Source organism: Haemorhous mexicanus, chromosome 5 (assembly GCF_027477595.1).
Source record: "Haemorhous mexicanus isolate bHaeMex1 chromosome 5, bHaeMex1.pri, whole genome shotgun sequence".
NCBI lineage: Eukaryota > Metazoa > Chordata > Aves > Passeriformes > Fringillidae > Haemorhous > Haemorhous mexicanus.
Window position 1 is genome coordinate 52,115,856 of NC_082345.1, and position 24,151 is coordinate 52,140,006.

The window sequence follows — 24,151 nt, forward strand, 5'->3', positions numbered from 1 at the left end:
GTGGTTGCTTAGCCTGAAAAAAAAGGAGGCTCAGGGGAGACCTTATTTCTTTCTACAACTGTTTAACAAGAGGTTTTAGTGAGGTGGGGTTCAATCTCTTCTCCCAGGTAAGTGATAGGATGAGAGGAAATGGCCTCAAGCTGCACCAGGGAAGCTTTAGATTAAGTATTAGGTAAAATTTCTTCACTGAAAAAGTGGGCAATCTTTGCAACAGGCTGCCCAGGGAAGTGGTAGAAACACCACCTTGATAGTGTTCAAAAGGCATGTGGATGTGGTATTTGGGAATATGGTTTAGTGGTGAACATGGCAGTGCTATGTTAATGGTTGGACTCAGTGATCTTTTCCAACTGTAACAATTCCATGCTTCTAAAGCAATGATTATTTGGCTTATAATAAAAGGTTCCTTCCCTCTAATAAATCCCTAATATTTAAATGGCCATAGTCCAGCCTCCTGTGTGCTCATATAGAATCGTGTTTGTACATAGGATCCTGTAAATCTATCTGCAGCTTTTCCTTCCAAAGTCTCTAACCACTGACATAACTCCTTCATTCAAGTTGCTGTTGCCATAGATATAACAGTTCTCTTGTTACAAAAACCTCATTAGTTTCAGTGCATGAAATCAGCAGGCACTAGTATATGAAAAAAGATACCTTCTGTCTAATTGGTGCAGTAAATACTCAGCAGTTCCTATCTACTTTGATACTGTAAAATTCCCTGAGTCCTAATCATCCTACATACCAGAACTGTCCAGGTTATTGAAGACAGCTTCTTTGTTAATGCAGCTGTATAAGCTGCCAACAACTGTTTAATATCGATTTCTTTCTCATAGTGCTTTCCTACAAAGCTTAACTTGCACTTAAGTTTTGGAAACCCAATTACCTATGAAGCTCTGCAATAAACAAATTTGCCTCTGTCCCATGTAGTTATTTTCTATGCTTTTCCTTGAAATACCCATTTCTTTACCAGATCATCCAAACTCATCATGGAATATTGAGATGTATATGAGGGAAAAATGGACCATATGGCTTGCACTAAGGAGCCATGATCATCGGTTTCCTTGTCCACATCAGCCAGTTGTAACAAACCTCCATTAACCCTTTGGCTAACTTTCTGCAAAACCTCCACGTGCTCCTTTGGCAGCAAGCTCTGACTGGTCATTTCAAGCTGACAGGATTTTGTAATAGGCAAATATTCCCACCAAAATGCTTCATAATTTGCTAATATCTCTACTTAAATAATTCATGATATAATAGAATTACCTTGCAGGAGTGACACTTGTGGGATTCTTATTATTGTCAGGATCTAGAAGAACAGACAAAAGACTGCGTGCTTTAAATAAGATTTTCCCAGTACATGGAAATTTCATCTGGGTGTCAGGATATCTAACCTCTGATTCTGAATTTAGGAGAGTCCTTGGGAAATCAATGGTTCTAGCTAGCATCTTTTTTTTGTTTGGTTTGGTTTTCTTTTTGTTAGACTTACTTGGTTTCTGTTACCTGGAATGGGATGGACAGGTTTAGATTAATTGGCAACACAAGTAAAGGCTGTATCATAATGCTGTGAAGAAAAGAATAAAAAGGGATTCAGTGTGCTTGCTCTTTGAATTTTTTCTCTGCAATGTTCGCATATTTACTACACAGGTTTTAGAAGTGTTTATATTCTAGTTCTTATTAGGCTTTGAATTTTTCAAAGTCGAACACTGTATATTTTAACAAACAGTTAAAATAAGTCAGAAGACTTACTGCCCTTTCACCTTACTTTTACCTAGCCTGCTTTTCTGTTTATTCCTACTTTTAACCTTTCTTATTCCATTCCAGCTCTGAAGAATAAGGCATGCTATTCCACTTCCTCCTGTACGTGGAAGATTTTTCTGCCTCTACGGTTGATCTTGCTTAGTTTTACCAGGAGCTAAAAGTATCACAGCAAGCAAGAAAGAAGGCTGTGTTAATGATACAATATCGATTAAGTTCGCGCTAAGACAGGGGAAAAAGGGGGAAAAAAGACAGGGTAGGGATGGGAAGTAAGTTGCTCTTTGCAGTCATCACGGAGGTAGATAAACCTATGTTTTCTAACAGAGGGCAGAGAAAGTTCCTTTTGTTAGGAACAGGCCAGTGGACCAGGAAAACTGTGCAGCTCAGTAGTGCTGACTGTTTGGAAGCCCTTTTGAGACTTTTTCATTTTTTAACAAGTCATCACTTTTTCCTTGAGCCCTTTGTTACGTCATTAACTAACAAAATACCATTAAAAATGCATCAGTCCTCTCTAGGCTTTGCTTTGGCTAAAATGAAGTGAGATCAACACTTTAAAAATGGAATTTTAATGTTTTACTAAGCTGTGTTTATACTGAACTGAGAAGGCCTTTACACACCAAATCTTTTACAGGAACAAGCGCTAAAAGAAATACAATAATGAAAAAACATTTAAAAAATGTTTAATAGGTTGTGATGATAGAAATATTGTGGTTACATACCTCTTAGTCTGTCACATGTTTTAAAGTATGTGTTCTATTGAACAGTGAACTATTAAAACCATCAGTGTACCTGTTTAGAGAGAGGGGAAGACATATTGAGAAAGAAAATACATTCTTGAACTTGTTATGTTCTTGGGCTAATAATTTCTTTGTTGCAAAAATTAGCTAGTGCTGAAAGTAACACTTGAAATTGCACATTATGTATAGGTTTAGGTGGCCAGTATGGGAAAGTTCTATTTTTCCATAAGCCTTGACTCTTTTCAGGACTCTTTTCGGTCTGTTTAATTTAAGATTTTTATTTTTTTCTATGTATATTTGGTGTTCTATGTAAAGGTTTTAACAGAAGTGTTAAATGGGACAAACCTCATCTAAGTCTCATCCACATTACCTAAGCAGCATAGGAAGAGTATTTACAAACAAATCTGTAGACTGCAGTGTTTGTTGAAAGAAACGACTTTTTTAGGGAATTATTGTGACTTTTTAAGCATATTTTATCTTGAGCAGCACTAGTCTGGGAAAAAAAAAAGAAGACTTCAATTTCTTCATCACATTTGGAAGCATTCTTAAGGCTGTCTATGCTTTCAAGTAATTTAGAATGATTTTTTTTTTTTTTCTCCTGCTTGCACTGTTTCTACTTTTGGTGCGTAAATGCAAGTTCTGTTTAACATCAATTTGTTATTCTGGCCTCTTTATTTGTATGCAGTAGCAAAATAGTCTTGTTTTATCTGCCCATGACACTGCTGATCATTTTGCAACACCTTCTAATGTTACACCTTTGAGGTTACATAGCTGTGAGTCACTGTGTGGAAGAGAGTATCACAGTCAACAGCAGAGTCACATCATGTTGTGTGGTGGCTATTAACTGGCAATGAGCTGGCCAGAGCCCTGACAATTCAGGGACCATAGTGCTACAAGTAGGTATTGAGAATGTATATTCCCACAGTGAGTCATTGCAACTCCACTTCTTGCATCCCTCTTTAGATCTGTCAGAAGCACTTTCCTGAATTGGTACCAAGATATTTTGCTTTCATCTGTTCTCAGGGTATGTGAGACAGAAGGTGGTGCAGTGAATACAGAGTCGTGGTAGGGGCAAGGCATTAATGATTGACATGGTGTGCTTGAAGGGCAGGTTCCCTCTGAAGTAAGAGTTCCTAGATGGTTTCTAGTGTGAATGCTTGATTCTAGTATCCACACTGTCTAAATTCAGACTTTTCATTTTTACTTGAGAAAAAGCAATAAACAATCTTTTTGGATTAAGGACAATTTTCTTGATTGTAGTTTTTGCTGACATATCTTAGTTTATTTGGATACCGCCAACAGGAAGTCTTCTGCCTTATCTTGCTCAAGTGAGTGGCCTTTTTCATGCAGAGGCACATAGCTTTAATTCCTATAAAAATTCTTTTTGTCTAGATGTCTCTGAAATTTAGAGTAATGGAGGAAAAAGTTCACAACCTGGGAACCTGTCTAATCTATTACCAAGAGGTCTTGAGGAACAGTGTTAAATTTTATCATCTTTGTTATAAGATGATAAATACAGATCTTGGCTTGGGGAGTTTTTTTGTGAAACAGTAGTTGCTTGTGATTCATTACACTGTTTTTTGGGAACTTCTGGGAAGGACTGCTTTTTATTACAGATTCTTGTAATGATTGTGTTATGAACATCCACTTGCTCTACTGAACTGTTACTCTCACTGCTGTACTTGTTGCGATAATTTCAGGAGACTGTTAAAAACTGCAACTATTCTTGAAATAGTGTTAAAAGTTTTTAACAGGAAATAGCATAAAAAAGAAATTTTTTTCCAGAAAACCTGAGGAATCAGGAAGAGTTTTATACTAAGGCTTCTAGAAGCAATGAGTAATTATTAAGCCACTTCTGGTGATACAGTTAATGATCAAAACAGCAGTGACAGAGGCATAATGAGAACAGTGGATTAAGTATAAGGAAAGGCATTTGGTAATGTAGAGTTCAGTTAATGGCATTGAAACTGCTGTTTGAAAATAAATTTAATCATGAGCATAGCATGTGGGAGTAGTACATCTAATTGATCCAGAGATGATTAAAAGGCAAAAAAAGAGATTTTTGATTGATCAGACAGATGGATCACATGCTTCATCTGTTACTGAGTTGCAGCAGAAACTTAAGGAACATCCCACTTACTTTGGTTGGGCTGCTATTATTTACCTTTTCTGCCTTCATTGTTTTAGCACATATATATATATATATATATATATATATATATATATAAAAATTGCAGGAAGTAAGATCTGAGGGCTCTTTTTAGATAAATGATATCTGAAGCATTCTGGGTTTTGCAAGCCTCTGATGGGTGTGGATCCTGGCTTGGGTTAGGCTGAATGATTAAGAAAAAAAACCAACCTCCTAGAAGAACACAAAGGATATTTTTTAAAATAGAAACTCAGTACCTGAAAATCATAGTTTAGACAGAAATATCACCAAGTCGTTGCTCCCTTGTCAGGGCAGCACTGGTCCACACCAGTTTTAATTTAGTTTCTCATGAATATGTTATGGGGGGACATCCCAAGTGGGAATAAGTTGGTCTCTATGTGTATACAACTGATATACCTACACAGAAAATTTTAGCACCCCCTTCTCATGAGCTCTGTTATATGGAGGATATTTCTTCTTCACTGTTCTAGAGATCACCTTTTATTCTGATGTTAACAAGGTTGTTGCTGGGGGTCAGCTATGTCCAGATAGAGGTAGGTTAGTCTTTCCTTTTTAAAAGGCTGTCATTTTGCAATGGAATCTGTTTGCTGTTCCTGTCTGCCCAAGCAGACTATTTGTGACTAGCTACCAACTCAAGCTCATTGGATATAGACAATGTGCTTGACTGGGTGAAGGCACTTGGTGTTCTAGCCTCTGTTTTGAGAGGGAACTTTTCCCCAGGCATTTGTAGAATTGCTTATTGTGGAATAAGCATTTTTATAATTAGGCAAGAAGGTGCTGGAATGGTCCCATTGCTTCAAAAAGCTGCCTCCCCATATGCTCACTGTTCAGAATTTCTGTGTGATAGCTCAAGACAAATATCTTCTTTTCCATTTTGGTGTTTGGGATTTTTTTTTACTTTTTTTTTTTTTAATCGATGCATACATAAAATGAGGTATGTCAGCCATGCCAGTGGTTCTATCTGCATTTTTCAGCATGGTATCAATTTATAAATTCTCTTCTTATTTTCTTTCCAAGCTTAGTCTTTGAAGAATAAAATTTAATTATTTCTCTTAATCCCTTTTTCTAGTCTTCAGTGTTTCTACTCTCAGCTTAGCATCTAGAATTCAGGAAACACAACCTTCAACGTTTTTTTTTAGTTTTGTTTTTTTATTGGTCTTCTTAATAATCTCTTAAGGAAGGGAGTTAGGAATCTCACCACACCTCTTTTTAACTACTCCTCTTTCTAAAAATCATAAATGTCTACTTTTCTTTCTGACTTCTCGCCACTTACAAACCCCTGCCCACCTTCTTCCCACCCAGGTATAACTGGGTGAACCTGCTCTTTCAAAAGTATGCTTGATTGAGACAAGCAGAAAGGGAGCTGAGGTTGGGTAAAGGGTGAAAGAGAAGCCTTTCATATGCATGTTGCTGGCTCTTCTTTTTACAGGTTTTATCACAATCTAAAGGTTTGTCTCACTTATATTTTATATCTTACCTTGAGAATGAAAGCAGTTTGAGGAGAGTGACTAGAATCCTGATTTAGCTGACTTCAGGTAGCACTGCAATAATAGGGAAAACAGCTTACAAGGTATTAAAGTAAATAAATGGAAAATATATCTTATTTCTGATTTCCAAAATGAAATTATTTTATAAGCAAAGAGATGCATAAGTGTTCATATTATTTCATTTTCTTGTACTTGTACTTTTCTTGTACATCTTGTACTCAGGTGTTGCTCCTTGTTTTCCAGCTCTAAAAGAAGCATCTACACCATTTTATATTTCTGCCAGAATGAAATTGTATTTTTTGTATCAAGAAAAAAATATTTCATTTCCTGCTGCCAAAAGTATATGACAGACCTCTCTACTGTGGTTGCCTACCCCAGCCAGGATCCTGTCCAGGATATGACAGTGAAAAAAGTAAAGCTGTAGTAAGAGATGTTTTGTGATAAACAACATATACCAGATGTTGCCTCCTAAATTCACAGAAATAGAGGTCGTCTCAATAAAAAGGTATTTCAGATTTTAATTTTTTTTAATTTCAGATTTTAATAAATAATTTTTGTAAATGCATTAAATATTTCCCTTCCTCTGCATGTGTCTGTTTGTGTCTTGACTCCTTATGAGTTTAACAAAGCTGTGGGCCATTGACTTCCACAGCCTAACCATCATCAAATAAAAAAGCATTTCCCTTTACTTATGTATTATGCAAAAGTATAAACAGAAGTCTTGAAACTGTCTTTCTTGATTATTATTTCGAACACATAATTTTTTCATTGTGGTCTTTCCATGCTATTGTTCTGAGAAAACATGAATGAGACTGAAACAAGTATTTGATGAGAAATCATTTAATTTCTGTACAATATAATTCAATATTTTAATTATTAGTTTCTATCTCATAACTTACAGCTTGTGTTGTCCATTCTTCTTTCATTGTGCTGTCTGCAATTAGACCCACAGAGGCTTCTTTCCCTCAATGGTTATACTAATTTATAATCTGTTAGTGTGCATGAATAGATTGCATTTTTCCTTCCACATAGGCGCAGGGAAGTGTAAATTAAGTTTTTGTTAGTCACCAAGGTATAATACTATACCTATGTAAGGGAATAGTATTAAATTCCTGTTTTTAATTTCTGTGGTAAATGCGGTTAGAAATAAAACTGCAAATATTTTCCCTTTCTTAGGTAATAAGCCTGGTTTGTTAGTTATAACAATTTTCATGTATACCTGGCTTTTAAAACTCTCCTGTAAAAGTATTGTTGGTCAGTGCCGGCACTAACCAACTTTATAGTCCTAATTGTAGCTAGCTAATTATAGAAACCCCTGGGTAGGGAAATAAAATGGAACTTTTAAAAGAGCCTTTTTGATTCTAGAGTCTAATCTGAAAATGCTTTCTCTGATAACTCCTCAGAACTGCTTGAGTCTATCATTTCAGTGCTCAGTGTTGTTAAATTTGTCCATTTTTTCTTGTTTTCTCTCAGAACTCATTATTACCATGTCTCTCTCATGCAAAAAAAAAAAAAAAGAGATTATCCATTCTTCTGTGGGAAGAAACTGACACCTGAGAAGTGTGATGTATTTGGTTTTGTTGGTTGGGTTTGTTTGTTTGTTTTTCTTATATCAAATGACACATTTCCTTTCAGAAAAAAAAAAAAAAAAAAAAAAACCAAAAACCAAACAACAAAGGAACAAAACCAAACAAAAGAAAATACCACATTGTGCCTCATTTGAAAGATAGAATTCAAATAAAGGATTGCAATTTGGGTTCCATAAAGCAGCTCATGACTGGGTGCTTGACTGTCTTCAAGTCAAGTAGCTTTAGCAGAGCAAACTCAGAAAACTCATCTTAGAGTTATCATCCAGGCAGGTCTCTTACCTGACATGGGAGATGGTGGCACTAGTTCATGGGCAGAACTCAGCGGAACATGAATTTCATCACCAGTTTGTAAGTCTCTGTAAAGGGCCTTAGCCTTTTCTTGACCAGCTTTTTTTCCCTATATATATGTTATTATATCAGTATGTAAAGTTTGGGTTTTTTAGTAAATAAGTTGAAAGTCAGGAACCTGAGTTGCTTTATATGTCCTTGTATTGCCTGCTCCTTTATTTTTGTAGTGTTAACAACGACAGCCAGTATTTTACAATAAGGCTTAATTTGCCTACAGCCCTGGGAAGTATTTTTTGGTCTGCATCACCTAGGGGTGTGTAGGATTGAGTTGCTCTGCAGGTTTACTTACAACAGTGGCAGACTGGTGATCAAACTTCATGTTCTGTCCGTTTAGCAATTTTTATTAAAAAGTGTCATCTTAAAAGATCATTTCTTACATCTCAGGAATTCGTTTTTAAGTGGAGGAATGCATTTTTATCAACCAGTTCTGTGGACAGCTTCAAGACTGATGCCTGCTTTGTCATTGATAGCACACACCACTGTGCTGTGATTGTCTAACACGATTTTCTTATGCTATCTAACATGATTCTTATCCTGTATTATGAACTTTTTTCTTGCAGAAAAGTCATAGGATAATTTGTAAATAAAGAGGGGGGAAAAGGGAGTTTTATCCATAGCTGTACAATGGTGGGTTTGTCCTGCTGTCCCTCATGTAAATCACAGCTTGACATAAATCTACATAATTTCAAGAAGTCTTGCTTTTAGCCTTGAAATTCTCAGCTATTCAAAATACAGCTGTACCTGTTTGGTTTATCACAAGTAAATTCAAGGTCTCATTAAGATAAACTTTTAACTTCATATAAGTTTTTCACTGTGTCCACTGTGAAAGGTTGTTGATTAAACTCATGATATTCTGTTGACATCTGCCATTAAAAAAAAAAAAACAACCAAGAAAAAGAAAAGACATCACTTCTCATTTTGGCTGGAGAAAACCCTTTGTGAAAATGTCAGTCAGTGACCCAATGCTTGTTCTTTTGTACTTGAAAAGATTATTGATTTTCTAAAGCTTGACTAAATACAGGGCTTTAACCTACTAACATGGATCTCAGTGTGGCCTCTGGAAATGGTCTGGATGTGGGCTGAGAAGGCTGAGAGAAGTGCATGGAAAAGAAGGGATTGTATGCTGCCCCACCCTTTGTCTTCATGTGGAGCCCTGTCTGCCCTTTTAACCACACAGTCATCTCAAAATTCTTGGATATCTTTAGGGGGAGCAATTATCTCACATTCCCTTTCCTTTCCTTTCCTTTCCCTTTCCCTTTCCCTTTCCCTTTCCCTTTCCCTTTCCCTTTCCCTTTCCCTTTCCCTTTCCCTTTCCCTTTCCCTTTCCAACTTCCTAATTGAAGAGGCAATTGCAGAGGCAATTTTAGACTATTTCAAGACTAGAAAAAAAGACCAAGTCATACAGTTCTTTTGGAGCTGGAATAATGGTTTGCTTCCAACTTTTTCCATTAAGTTCAGAAAATATTTAGACCCACATACAGTTGTTTTAGGCAAGAGTAGCATACAGCAAACTAATCATACTTTCAAAAAGAATGGCTAAAGGATCCATTGTGCTGCATGGATTCACATGGTAGAGTTTATACTGCATGATCTTTGCGGTAACATTCCAGTAAAGATGATTCCAGTCTCAGGGCTCTGACAGGAACTCAAGCTCTTTCTCTTTTAAGCAGTTGTAAATAATTAAGCACTTTTTTTTATGCTCTAGGTAGTTCAATAATCTTTGTTGCTCAGCTGTTTAAGATTGCCAGCGTGTGTCTTTTATTGAGTCACAGAAGGTATCAGTCTTGGATTTTTGCCCTTTTAACTTCAATAATACCATTGTTCTGGGATTATTACATGACAGTATGAAGAGGAAGAAGTTTGAGCTATCTTTGGAAACATAAACCTTGCAAGCTTGTCTGACTTGGATTTTCAGGCTCTTAACTCCCCTCACTACTTCTAGACTGAAAGCAAAAGAAAACCTGAAATTTTCAGAAAACTATTTTCTACTGCAACTTCCAAAGAACCAAATATATTTTATCAAGTGAAAAGTGGAAAAATGTACCCTACATTTAGTACCTGTTGTTTTTTCTATTAGCTTCAATATTTGTCAAAAGTTGTCTCTCTCTTTTTTTTTATTTTTTTAATGCAGACACCCTATCTGCCAGGACAATTATTGTTTTCTGATTAAGCTGTAAATAAACGGTTAAACCCACAACAAGTCTTGATATTATGAGAGTTACTAACAGAGGGTTTTCACAATTTTAAGAAATCTTCTAGAAAAATGAGCAGTGTCATTTTCTTATGTAATCAAGGCCAAAGTCTGAAGTTCCTCAGTTCAGATTCTAGGTCCTTTAGGACTTTATTTGACATGAACTTAGCCAGCAAGATTTCAGTCGGTACTTTGATAGATCATGAAGAAAGGCAGATCAGAATGACACTTTGTTAGGTCTAAAAGTTTATACTTGTTTTGATGTATTGGAAAATAAATGAATAGAAATAGGTTCCCTCAGAGTCATGTGCTTCTGAATGAAATAATACATTTACATTTCCCTTATAGTGTGTTGACAATTTCAAAAGGCTTAAAAATACCTTCCAGTTTAAAAAAGTATTCTTGTACTAGTTATTAACTCCATAGACCAAATGACAGCACATGAACATATCTGACTTTTGTCTGATAGTTCCATGTAGTAAAATGTTACAATTTTTGTTGAAAATTGTGTGCAATTTGAAGTGCTTTGGAGAAGTGGGTGTGTAGTGCCTGAAAAATCAATCTCTGCAAATTCAGTATGAGTTGCACCATACTGGACACCAACACACAGCTATTCTGCTATTCCTTCATCAAGCCTGTGCTTGATGAAGGAATAGTATTCTTCACTGTTTTCCCTCTTGTTATTTCCATGTAAGACCTTACCAAAATGGGATCTGCCCATTTTACCTGTCCAGAATTACAGGTCTGATACTGTCACAGTACTTCACCTCCCAGCTGCATGTGTTGTGCCACAGAAGCACATGCCTCATTAAAGATCTGTTTCGTTTCTCTGGAATATTAAACTGTTTTCCAGATTTTTTGAGACCAGGTACTGAATTAACATAGATACTGGTGAAGCATACATAACTGCTTGCCAAAAGCATTCAGTGTGCACAGATTAAGAATGTTAATCTGCAAATACTTGAAGCATTGGCTGAATCAATTTTAGTAGTATTAAGACAAGGTACTAGAATGCAGTTTTTTGCTTGTGAAAATGGATCCAACAGCTGTCAGTCTGGCATTTTCTGCATGTCCATCTATATTCTAGAAGTATTATGAGTGTGGACTCAAAAAATATTTGTCTGGTAAATATCTGAGAATCGTTTACTTTGGAAGTGAATGCTGCTATAGGTTTTATCTTGGTTAAGATTCAATTTTCAATATATTTCCCAGGAATAGAGAAGCTCTTTGGAATTCATGGTGGTATGAGCAAAACTGACAAACAGTATGTAAAGTAAGATGTTGCTAATTTGTCCATAGCTAGAGAATACTGTGAGGACTTCAGCAACTAGTAGTAGATATTTATAGGTCATCAGGTAGAATGCTTGTGCTGAATAATAAATTATACATTTACTTGAAACTGTAGTTGACAGAGATCTTTCATTGTTGCTGCCTTGTTTTGAGTAGTTTATTAATGTGTGCAAGCAGCTCTGAGACAGAGTAATCAATTTGTTGTGACTGACAACTACAGGGTAGATTAAAGCCCTACCCTATGGAAAAGTGGCCAGACTACTTTCCCAGCTTGTAAGAGATTTGAGGACCTATACCTGACCCATGTGTTAAAGTCATTATTTTAAAAGGATTTGAAGAAAGGCTTCCCACCATTGTTGAAATTACTTGGAATGATGAAGGGAACCCAGGTCCAACTGACTGTACAGGGAAGCTTGAGAGAAAGACAAGTGTCAGATTTGTGGATAAAGTTCTCTGCTTTTATTTTAAAAATAAATATAGAAAATAAAGCAGATTTCTTTGGGGTTGAATGAGACATTGCAAAGTAAAATTATTATTACAAAACAAGCAGTTTCCAGTTAATTAAAATATTCAGAAAAAAAATGAGGGTTTAGTTAGAAATATGATTGATAGGTCAGTGCAGCACTTTTTTTCAGAAGATCAGAATTGAGAGACTGAACAAAGAACTTTTTCATTTTAAGCAAAAACAGAAAAACAGTGACTAAAAGTGTTAGTTTTGACAGTTCTTTAGCTTCATTTTCTGAGAAGATTGTATTTAATGTGATCATGCTGTCTACTAAAAATTTCTACCCCTTTGTCCAGTGATATTAATCAAAAATCCAAATATAATTATTTTTTTTAGAATCATAGAATCATTATGGTTGCAAAAGACCATCAAGATCTATAAAGTCCAGTCTTTGAATAATGACCTCCAATCAACTAAACCATCTTCTTTTCCTCTTCTTGAAAACCAGCAGCTGGATTAAAAAACAAACAAACAAGCCCCAGACCCCCAGGGTATTACTGTACCTAGGGAAGGGAATGCAAAGCTCCTTTGGTGACTTCATGGCATGTAAAGCAAATCCATGCCCTACCATTCTCTGCCTTGCCCCATGCCATGGGTTTGTACCCTTACTCAGCATGGCAAAGAACTGAGTTCTCCTCCTCCTAAGTTCAGATCCCAGTGAAAATGCATCACTCTGGTGGGGTTCTCAGCTAGATCAGAAGCCTTACACAGCTTTACATGCAGTCTGGTGGCTTTGGAGCAGAATGGGAATATGTACCCAAAGGCAGGAGAGAGGTCAAGGTACAGCCCCCAGGGCAGAAATCACTTTAAGTTGCCATAAACATGGAAGCATCCTAACCAGCCAGTCTGTTCCCCGCGTGTGTGACTTCAGACTGCCCACAGCCTGTTGGTTCTCACCTGGTTGAGTTACTCCTGCACGAGTGTGGGAGCCAGGGAACCAGCTCTGCTCACATACTCATCCCTGTGATGATGGCACAGGGAACCAGCTCTACTCACATACTCATCCCTGTGATGGCACAGGGAACCAGCTCTACTCACATACTCATCCCTGTGATGATGGCACAGGGAACCAGCTCTGCTCACATACTCATCCCTGTGATGGCACAGGGAACCAGCTCTACTCACATACTCATCCCTGTGATGGCACAGGGAACGAGCTCTACTCATCCTCCCATTCTCGTGCCTGGCTGCCTAACTCAGCCTCACTGTTTTCTTGTGAGCAAAGTCCAATAGATGGTGGATGTGGATACATCTAAAGGAGAAAATAGCTCTTTTCTCAGTGTATCAAGCTGCATTTCTGTAAAAGTGAAAGAAGTTCATTTAATTGAAATGCATAAATAATACTTAAGTTGGAGGTTTTTCAGTCCCTAGAGAAGAACTGAAATATTACAGTTTATTCCTGCTCACAGTAACGTTAATGACAAGTTTTATGTTCATGTCAGCTGAGTATGTTCAAGATCCTGGGAAGGCTAGGACTCTGAAATAAGCAAGGAAATGTACCAGTGGAAATTTTGTGGATACATGAGAGAAAAATGACAATAAATATGTTAAAGAAAACCAAGAGTTTAGGAATTTTTGACTGAGGGATGTGTGAATATGAAAGCATCTGATTTATTTGCAAAACTATTGGATCACAGGGCAGGGAAGTCATCACTCCATGGGTTTTGATGAACCATACCTGGTACTTAAGAAAGTAGGCAAAGAAATATTCTAAGTTTAGAGAAGTAGTGTTCAAAATTAGGGAAAGTTCGTGGAATTTTTCATGTAAGAAAAATTACATAATCGATGATGATTGATGGGATGTCTTTGTTAGTCCCAAATTTGCTACGTGTGTGCAAATCAGCTCTTATGGTAATAGCCACAGGGAGATACTGTTATGAAGAATACTTCATTACCAATTGACATTTTAACTAGTTTGGACCTGATCCACTAATGGTTTCAAATGACTAACATACCTCACTTTCTAATGTAAATTTAAAAATAAAAAGTCTAATCTCCTTCTCAGTTTCTGCTTTATTCATTTGTACCAGAGATCCAAAGGCTAGGGAAGGGAAGAGCCTATAGCAGGTTAGGGTGTACTGTTTAGAAGATTGGGTTTCCAGTCTGATTTGTTGATCTCAAAGGTCTTCTCCAATGAAGTGGATTCTCTGATTCTGTCTTTAAATTTAACATTTCACCATTTTTTAGTGAAGTGAAAAAATTTGGTAAGTTTGGGTGGTCTGCATGTCAGGGCCTACCCAAAGAACTTCTTTCAGAGGCCGATGGAGCATGTGGGATCCCAGCCTTGCCCCGGCTCATGCAGGGGAGGGATCTGGTTCGCGTTCCTACTTAAGCTCCCTGAACTCTGGAGGGGCTGGGGGCTGGAGGGCTGTCACTGCTGCCCAGGGCGCGGCGGGAGGTGCCTTTCAGGTGGCCAGCGCCGAACGGCAGGAGAAGCTGATCCCGCCTTCTCCCGGCTGCCGCGGGGCGGTGCGGGGTGCGCTGCGGTGCCCAGTGCAGTAGGGAGTGCATTGCGGTGCGGGGTGCGGTGCCCAGTGCAGTAGGGGGTGCATTGCGGTGCACTGCGGTGCATTGTGGTGCGGTGCCCAGTGCAGTAGGGAGTGCATTGCGGTGCGGGGTGCGGTGCCCAGTGCAGTAGGGGGTGCATTGCGGTGCACTGCGGTGCATTGTGGTGCGGTGCCCAGTGCAGTAGGGAGTGCATTGCGGTGCGGGGTGCGGTGCCCAGTGCAGTAGGGGGTGCATTGCGGTGCACTGCGGTGCATTGTGGTGCGGTGCCCAGTGCAGTAGGGAGTGCATTGCGGTGCGGGGTGCGGTGCCCAGTGCAGTAGGGGGTGCATTGCGGTGCACTGCGGTGCATTGTGGTGCGGTGCACAGTGCAGCAGGCGGTGCATTGCGGTGCGCGGTGCGTGGTGCGGGGCCCAGTGCAGTAGGGGGTGCACTGCGGTGCATTACGGTGCGGTGCGGGATGCGCTGGCGCCCCGGGCCCGGCTCCACTAGGTGGCAGGATGCCGAAGGGCTCCGCGCTGCTGTCCTGGAGCCTGGGCGGATTTAGCCCTGCCTCTACGTATTGTCTGAGGACATGATAAAATGCGGACAGTTTCCTGGAGTCCTGCCTGCCCCGCGTTTCTTACTGGTTTTGTCATTAATAAAGCAGAATCGGGAAGGATTCGAGGGAGGTCTGAGATACAAAGGAGCCCGGTGCCGTGACAGGGTAAGAAGGCACTTGTTGGTTCGGCAATCTGCGAGGAAGAATTGCCAAGGCAAAGAGAAATTCCTTCGGAAAGCACAGCGGGGTGTAGCGAGAAACTTGAAATAAAAAATGTCGGCAAAGTTTGCAAAGAGTAACAGCTGGTTAAATTGTAGCGCAAGCTATAAGTCCGTGGAAAAGTACGTTCGCTTCTCTACGGAGTCAGTTTAGAGGGCAGCGCCTGCATGATTAAGAAAGCATGGTCTTTTCCATTCGTACTTTTTTAAGTTACAGAAATGAAAGGACATTGAGGTGTGTAAATATAAAATAAAGCAGCAAATAAAATAAAATCCTGAATTAAATCACATGTTCTTTTTTCTTGCTTCTTGTCATCTTTGTCTCTCTAAAGTGTGCTTTCTGTTGTGCGCCATTAAAGCAGTGATTTTGTTTGTATGTCACACATATAAAGCTTCAGAAATAGCCTTAGTGTTAGATCTGGGTGTTTGAGCTAAACTTACTAAAGATACAACTTCAGTTCCCATTCGTCTCGGTTCAGGTACGGGCCTGAAGAGATCTTGAAAAGCTGAAGCAAGTGTATTTTAAAGTTGATCTCGTATGATCAACTTTATGATCGCGCTTGCCCCGCGCCCTTCCCTGGGCTGACCGCCCGCCCTCTGCCTTAAGCCCGTGTGCCGCTACGCTCGCCCTCGGGGCCGCGCACAGGCGTAGGGGCGGTGGACGGGGGCTCCTGGCCGCAGGTACCCACCGAGGCCAAAGGCCGCCTCTGCTCCCGCGGGTCCCGGTGGGCTGCAAGCAGCCCTGTGTACCGGGACGGGCTCTGCGGAGAGGAGCTGCGCGCTCGGGAGGGCGAGGGGGTGTCCACGCCCCGACGGGGCTGTCCTCGCTGCGCTGTCCCCGCTGTCCTGGACAGAGGGCAGAAGGCCCATCTGGAGGGGTGCTCCCCCCACCCCCGCACTCGGTCAGAAGACGGGTTTAGTGCTGGGAAGAGGCAGGGGACCGGGGTGGGGTGGCTCGGAAAGCAGAGTCGGCAGGTGGAGGTAACGGGCTGGGCGAGAGCCGTCGGGGAGCCGGGGAAGAGAGGGTGCTGGGGGAGCGGCGGGGCGCGCCCGGTGCGCGGTGCCGGGCGCGGCGGGGAGGCGGGGGAGGAGCGGCGGCGGCGGCAGCGCACGGGCTGGGGCCCCAGCCCGCCCGCCTTTGAACCGGGGCAAAGCAGAGGCGGGGAGAGGGGCCGGGGCAGGAGGCGGACGGTGACATCAGAGCGGCCGGGCGGATAAGGTGGGAGAGCCGCAGGAGCGGAGTGGGCGAGCGAGGCGTCAGCGATTTAGCGGCTGCCTCCGGTTCCCCGCTCACCGCATCTCACCTCACCTCACCATGCAGAGGTCTCCCCTGGAGAAGGCGAACATCTTCTCCAAACTTTTCTTCAGGTGGGAGCCCCGGTGCGGCGGCACACGTGCGGGCGGGGGCAGCGGGCCGGGCTGGGCAGCGGCGGGCGGGAGCTCAGCGGGGGCTCCGCGCCCCCCGCCCAGCCCACGCCGCGGAGAGGGGAACCGAGCACCGGGAGCCCGTGAGCTCTGGAACGGTCTGCGGGGAGAGCGGTGGGAGTCTCGCTTGTTGATGAGATCACTCTTTTTTGTTGTTGTTGCTGGGGTTTTAGCACCAGGAATGGGCTCCATCAGGTGTCATAAACCTTTGCTGGACCCGAACAGATGAATTTATGACATAATTTGAGCAACCTTTGGTAGTTGCTCAACTAGTTAATCTGTTATTTCATGTAAACTTTGAGAACACCGTGGCGTGGTAGGGAGCAGAGGGGAAATGCTCTCAGAACAAGGATTCCTTCTGTTTGCCTCCTTGAATGTTTAGCATTTGCTCAATGTGCAAGTGTAATATATGATCTTACTGGAAACACTTCCTTGCAAGCATTGAAAATGTTCTCTAACAAACAAACTCCCTAGTGCCTTTTCTTTCTAAAAACTTCAAATAAAAGGAGAAGGAGCCAATACCAGTGCCTGGGCACAATGTACTTTGTAAGACAATATGGAAGCTGAATACGTCTTATGTGACATCACTAGAAATGACACTGTGAACTGGAAAGAACAAATAATCTTTTTGGCATTGGCTCACACGGCACTGGTTTTGCCAGAGTAGTGGTTCCCGCTTTTGTTACTGGAGGGTCTCTTGCATGGCAAGGAAGGGAGGGAGGAAATCTTGTGTAAGATGTGAACATCATGACTGAAATGAGAGCACATGGTGTAAAACTATAACATTGTCATGAAGTCTCTGCCTGAAGAACTGAGGGCTGTTAGCTCACTTTTAAATCCTTTTGGGATAGCTTTCAGCAGGTTGGTGTGTATGTTTTTAAAAGTTTCTTAATGGGACTCTGTATGAGTCACTGTTTGCCTGTCTCTCCCCCTTTGGCTCATTTTAGCCAGATATAATAGAGGGGAATAACCCCAAATATAACCTGTTCCTAAAGTTTTACAAACATCCAGGAAAATGTAGTGGTCTTATACGTTTTCTCCAAAGGTGCTGCAGTGGGAAAGAAGCCTTGCTTGCTGCGAAATACTGTTGGAATGAGAGAGTATTCATGACAAGGGTGTAAGCAATTATAAAATCTCCATAAGTGATGCTTCAGTCAGTAATCCTGTCAAGTAAAAGACAGAAATCTGTAGGAAATGAGTTTGTATCTTCATGCAGTAGCTTGATGGGACCACTTGCTCTATTTATAAACTTCTATAAATGTATCATCCTAGAACCTAGGGTGTTGAAGGTGTGAAGAAAAAACCCCAATAAATAAAGCAAATACATTTCTGATTCCTACCATAGTGAAAGTTTCCATGTTTGAAACCAGATGCAGTTCATGCTCAGTAAGTACATAATTAACCATCCTGAGGCCTGAGCTCATCTTTTAAATCACAGTCTTTAAGTCAATTGAATTTTGTTTTAATCATGTTTATCATGCATGATGCATTATACTGTACCAGCTTTGGTCAGGTGACTGTAAGCAAAGTGATAATAATAAAATATGTGAAGTTAAGGAGATGTTCATGATGATTACAAACTAGAGCCAAGACATGGAAAAAAGATGTATGGAGAGAGATTACTTTTTTCAATGATAATGAAATAGATGCTGTAAGTACAACACAGTACATGTTTCAGTGAAGTAACTTTTATAAGAGCCTGCAATGCATTTATGTGTCAAGTACCAATCTGAATATAATGTGATAAGTTGAATATCATGTCAGCACAAGTGATGTTAAAATATTAGCTATGATTATTCCAGAAATCATGCTGATAATATATTAATATTTAATATTGTACAAGCTGTTATCAGCTATAGGTGTGTAAACATATTGGCAAGGTTTTATTGTTTCATAATCTATCCTGTTTGGGTGGGAGAGATAGGTTTAACATGTGTTAAAGTCAGAATGTATTTCTCTGCTCATAACTGAATAGTTTATAAGTGTTTCAATATTGTTTGAACCTTTTTTCTTAATTCTTTATGCAAAAAAAAAAAATTGAGAAAATGTCTCGGTATACAAAGAGTTGTATCTTATAGAAAGTGTTACCTTTTTGTTATATTACTGATAGTGATACTACTGGGCCAAAGAAAAAAAAGATAATTGCTAGAAGTGGTCATGATAGAAAGTATTTAAAATTAGAAATTAACTTTCACCTTAAATTTAAATAGTTTCCGTTCAAAAACTGAGATTTGGTGGTTAAGAAACAAAGTGTGAAAACAAGTGGTTTGAGCTCTTCCCTTAGGGGGACACTTAGAAAAGAGAAAACACTAGATACTGAGTTTGGAGTTTCAGAGATTCTTTTGTGTTTTGCTGTATTTTCCTTATTATATTTTCAAAGTTGATCTCTTTTGTTCCCAACCTCATGCAAAACATTATTTCTGTTCATTGGCAACTTATGACCTTGCTTAAAGAAAGCAGAGTTTTATGCAGAAGCACTCAGATCATCATGTGCTTAGCTCCATATTAATTGTGAAGCTTCACTTTTGTCTTTATAACCATACATATTTTCTTTTGGAGTTTTGGGGTTATGCAGGGTCAAGGCCATACCTTCTGTCACAAACAATATCAGACATCTTTGCAATCACCTAGTTTTTATTGAAAATTAACTGGGATGAGGAAGTCTTGTTAATTAATCAATTTTTATCTGAGAACTGGCACGCAGAGTTATTGCTGGAGTTTCAGAAATGGCTGCAACTATGAGACAATTCTGATTTTATTGCTATTCTTTTACAAGCAACTTTAGATATAAAAATACAAGTTCTCAAAAACTAATCCTTGTGCTTGTGTCCAACTCTTTAAGCACATACTTTTGCTTTGGTACCAATCAAACATGACAACACTTGGCAAGACCTAGTACTTTAGTGCCTGATTCATTATTAAATCCAAATGAAAAATACAAACTAACCTAGCTTTTGTGTCAAGTCTTCTCATGGTCTTTGTGTCAAGTCAATCAGATCTGCCCTAGTTGCTTCTTACTTTCCAAACCAGAGAAAAAGAAATCTGTACATTTACACAGCTGTCCAGGGGTTCCTAGAACAATTTAGCCAGTATGGGGTAAATGTTGGATTCATTCTCCTGCCCTGTGTGTGTTGTGAGAGCTAGGAAAAGGAATTCAATCCTATACTTCACCTCTTCTAGGAAGTAGAACCAAGTGTTAGCATTGTTTGGCAGTGAAGATGTTTTAGTTATCTATCTTTGGCTCAGCTACTTTTTAGAGCATAAATCAAGCATTACTCCGTACTCTTCTGACTAAAAAACTTCTTTGCAAGTCCTAATTCCTGGTGTGAGCTTCTTATGAAGTCTGCTAATAATCTTTAAAGTGGATAAGAAAATTCAGGAGTTAAGTTTTGAAAGTACTTAGCCCGTACACTGCAGTAGTGTTATTCTATCACTCTTTGTAGCTTATTTCAGTCATAATTTCAAATTTAAGAGTGCCTTGTAAAAGATAGTTTCTGACATTTTCATGAGAATTAAATTGATTCCCTTCAGAAAAAGGAGCTAAAGCCAGACCTTCCCTGGGCAGTCCCTGCTCTATCCTTGAACTGCGTATCTTAGAATTCAATGACAAGTTACTTAGGATTTTCATTCTTGAATTGAAAAATCTTGTGTTTTCCTTGCAAAGTTTGGCATTTACTGCGTACATTTTAACTCAAAGTTTGTCCTGACACTGTTTTGAATTCCTAAAAGTTCCAGATTTTGTATAGGAAGCTTAAATACCTAACTCATGTCTATAAATTTCACTCTGGAGGGCCGGTGTTTGCAAATTGTCATAACCAATATATATTTGGACCCTCCCTTATCAATGCCTAGCTATAGCACTTTGGTCATCTTTCCTGTTTGAATAAGGAGCCTCTGTGTGCAGTAGCAGGTGAATGGCACAGTGTCACGCCTCTCCTTCTGGGGCAGCCAGCTTAGACACTTACACAAGGCCATGTTTCTGTGCTGTGTTCTTAGGGCCCTGTGTGAGACTAGCCCTGGTGAGCTGCCTTTCACTGATCCCAGGATTGTAAACCATGGCTGTTTGTTATAACCAAGCACAGATGCAGCTGCAGCACAGGTTATGGCCCTGTGAGGCTGCCTGATCATTTGTCTGGTGCCACAAGTGGTCCTTGGAGACCTGCTGGTCTGCCAGTCCTTCAGAGCTGTCGAAAACAGGAGGGTGTCACCTTCTGAAAGCCACATGATTCAAACATGTGCATGCAAGTTTTGGACTCCTCCTGAAAATTTGACTTCTGTTGCTGTTTCCAAGTTAAAATATGAAATTTGAAGTGATCTGGAGAAAGGATGTAGAGTATTCTACATTTCAAGTGATTTCAGTCAGGGGAATACCTGCTTTAACTATCAGGCTAAATTGTGTCCTTGGCTCAGCCTGGTACTGCATCCTTGGTCTAATGACCAAAAAGGCAAACCTTGTGTAGCACAGGGATCTTCTCTGGCTGCTTTATAGCTCTACAGCACAGATGCCTAGATCAAGTTGCATCTGACTTCTGAAATATGTTTAAGGTCTGTTTTCTTCCTGCAGGAAGAAGACTTACTATCTTGATACTCAAAATAAATTATCAAGCATTTGAAATATTTGCAGACCTGTCTGTACCTTGTTATGTTCTACATGCTTGTTTGATTTTGGTGACATAGAAAGTAATCCATCTAAATCCTTGATTTTTTTTTTAACACTGTAGGCAATGATATGGTTAGTAGATTTGTTATCTGTGTTATAGAGGCATCTAAATGCACTGACAGAAATTTCAAGTCTTCTGTACTAAGCAAAATATTTGATAAGGAAGTATGTTTTGAAGATCTTGAAGTCCAAGCAGATAGCACACAGGATGTGTTAAAAAGAAGTTGCCTTACTAATTCTTTAGAGAAGAAAGTGGGGTACACAAGGATTGTGGTTTGTCCTAGAAGCATGTGGTGGAGTCAGTGTAATCTGCCTGAAATCTCCTGTCCAGAACTTTGATTGCACAAGGGTATTTCTGGTGTGACAAAGTTATTTCAGAATATTTTTGCAGGGAACAATTATCACCTCTTTCATACTGAAGAATCTGAGTCTCTCAGTATCTACATTTTTGGATATGCTAAATTTCCAAGTGGTGGGAATAGTGTGACTTATTGCAAGAGGTCAGAGGTTGCTGTTATCTTGGTTTATGCTTTTTCTCTTCACCCACCTCCCACCCCCAGCTTTGCAGCATCCGTGTGTAGGTATAGTTGTGGAGCCAGGATGGTGCCAAGTTGATACCCAGGTAATGATGTGTCACTTTATGTCCTCTGGAATATGTAAGTTGAAGGTGAAAATTAACTAGTATACAAGGAGACATTGAAACACTGCCAAATTTTGCCATGTGAATTTGTACATGAAGTTCTACTGCCTTCCATGGGAATGGGGGTGTGCCTGGATGAGACAAGCAGGAACTCAGAGGCTGTTTATGTATCAGTCCCTCTCTTAGAAGCAAAATGATCTGCGTGAGCTCTTTCAGTCAGCAAGTAGCTAATCCAAGGCTGCATTGTTATGAAACTCCTCAAATTAGGAGAGAATAAGTAGGCATTTAAGACATATTTTGAAACAGCATTTTTCAATTTAAACCAGAAGCTTCCAATTTAAACCAGGAGAAAATCCTAAGTGATATGGTATATGTTCTTGGTTTTAGGTACATTCCCATATTTTAATGGGTGCATTTATCCTTTATTTTTTTCCCCCAACTTTTAAAATAAAGGATGTGAACCTTTGTTGTATTGGAGTGATCCTGACATCTCACTTTAACTTTCACCTTAACTATTTTTAAAGTTAATCTCTAAGTTCTGGAATGCTTTTATTTCTCTATAGGTAATAAATACAAAGAAAACAAAACCACAGAGGTCCCCCAGTGTTGCTTTGCTCAAAGCCCAAGACTGTTTTGGAAATCAAAAGATATGAGGCATTTTCTCATGAATTTGCAAGGATCATCCTAAGGAGTAGAATCATCAAATACCAGGATACAGAGAAAATGGCAAAGAACAAGTAGTAAGAGAAGCAGCACCTAATTCAGGGTTGATTCCATATTACTGTAATAGTAATTTACATTTTGACCCTTGGTAATAAAATTAATGTGACTGTGTTCACCTGTTGGTTTATACCTGACCAGATATCAGTCATTGGGGTGGGAACAAATCATAGTTTTGGAAAGGGCCATTGCACCTGATGTTATTTTATTATGAAACATATCTTAAAAATCCATGGCTAACACAGTGAAGTGCTAAATTGGGTGAAATGTGTTGCTGTCACTTAGTGACACATCTGGAAGATTTTAAAATTCAATTAAATCATGAATAGCACTGCTCTGCAACAGTTTTGCTGATGCAAAATTTCTGTTATGTTCCTTGTTCTTTCAAAGGACTAGGAGAAAAGAAATCTTTCTCTTATTCTTGCTGAGGGATATATAATTGAGAAAAAGAGTGAAGATGGATGAATAGCCTCACCTAGTTAGTCTAACTGTAGGTGAATGCTGAAAGAGCCTTGCAAACCTTGTTCATAGCACATTATCACCACTGTTTGTTGGCTTTCTTAAAGAAATATTTGAAACATATATTACACTTTACTTTGGTACCTAAACAATTGACAGGTTGCAATACAATTATTATATTCTGTCCTTCCATCTTGCACAGCCTGTCCCCTGATGTGCTTTTTTTTTTTCTCTCAAATATGTCCCAGTACTTCTGCAAACTGAAATATTTTGACTACCTTACTAATTGTAAATATTTAAGTATTAAATATTTAAAAGCATTTAATTTCTGTTTAAAAACATTTAGCAATTAGATAATAATTTGAATAAGTGTCACTTCACAAAACCTGGGCATTAAAGAGAAGACTTCCCCAAGAATTGCTGTGGCATAATCCTAATTAAGATTTGCTATTGAAATCCTGGGGTTTCAGCAGAACATTGATTATTCTTAAAATGGTGCTGCTCACAGCTAGTGGCAGAGTCAATAATATTGCAGCTAAATACTTTCCATGTCAAATAACCCCTCATAGGGAAGAATTGTTTATTAGTGAGTTGTTTATTAGAGAAGAAATAAAAATCTTAAATTTTGTGATCTGGGGGAAAACAACTACAACAAAAAAACATAAGTCGGTAGGGTCTGCATTTACCTTTTGTTGAGATACTGCAATAATAATATTTAAATATTAAACTATATTGCATTTTTTTGTTGTTGTTGTTGTTTACAAAGGGGGGCATGCTAAAGTTAATATAATTGTCAGAATATATAACATGCTATTTCAGGAGGTTACTATTCAAACAAAATATCTGCAACCCTACTCTGTTGAGGTAACCAAGGGGCAGGGGGCAGGAATAAGGCTGTTGTGCTCCATGAGCAT

General features: G+C 39.4%; 1 protein-coding gene across 2 annotated transcripts in view; it reads left to right on the top strand.

The window, feature by feature from the left end:
• The first annotated feature begins 16,469 nt into the window (after positions 1-16,469).
• CFTR (CF transmembrane conductance regulator) overlaps positions 16,470-24,151 on the top strand; it is a 96,020-nt gene continuing 88,338 nt past the window's right edge. Inside the window, exon 1 of one of the 2 annotated variants that reach the window (XM_059847159.1) lies at positions 16,470-16,701. In XM_059847159.1, the coding sequence (XP_059703142.1) occupies positions 16,649-16,701 (53 nt within the window). In that variant the 5' untranslated portion in view covers positions 16,470-16,648. The remainder of the gene's footprint in view (positions 16,702-24,151) is intronic. The other variant, XM_059847158.1, reaches the window with a different exon arrangement.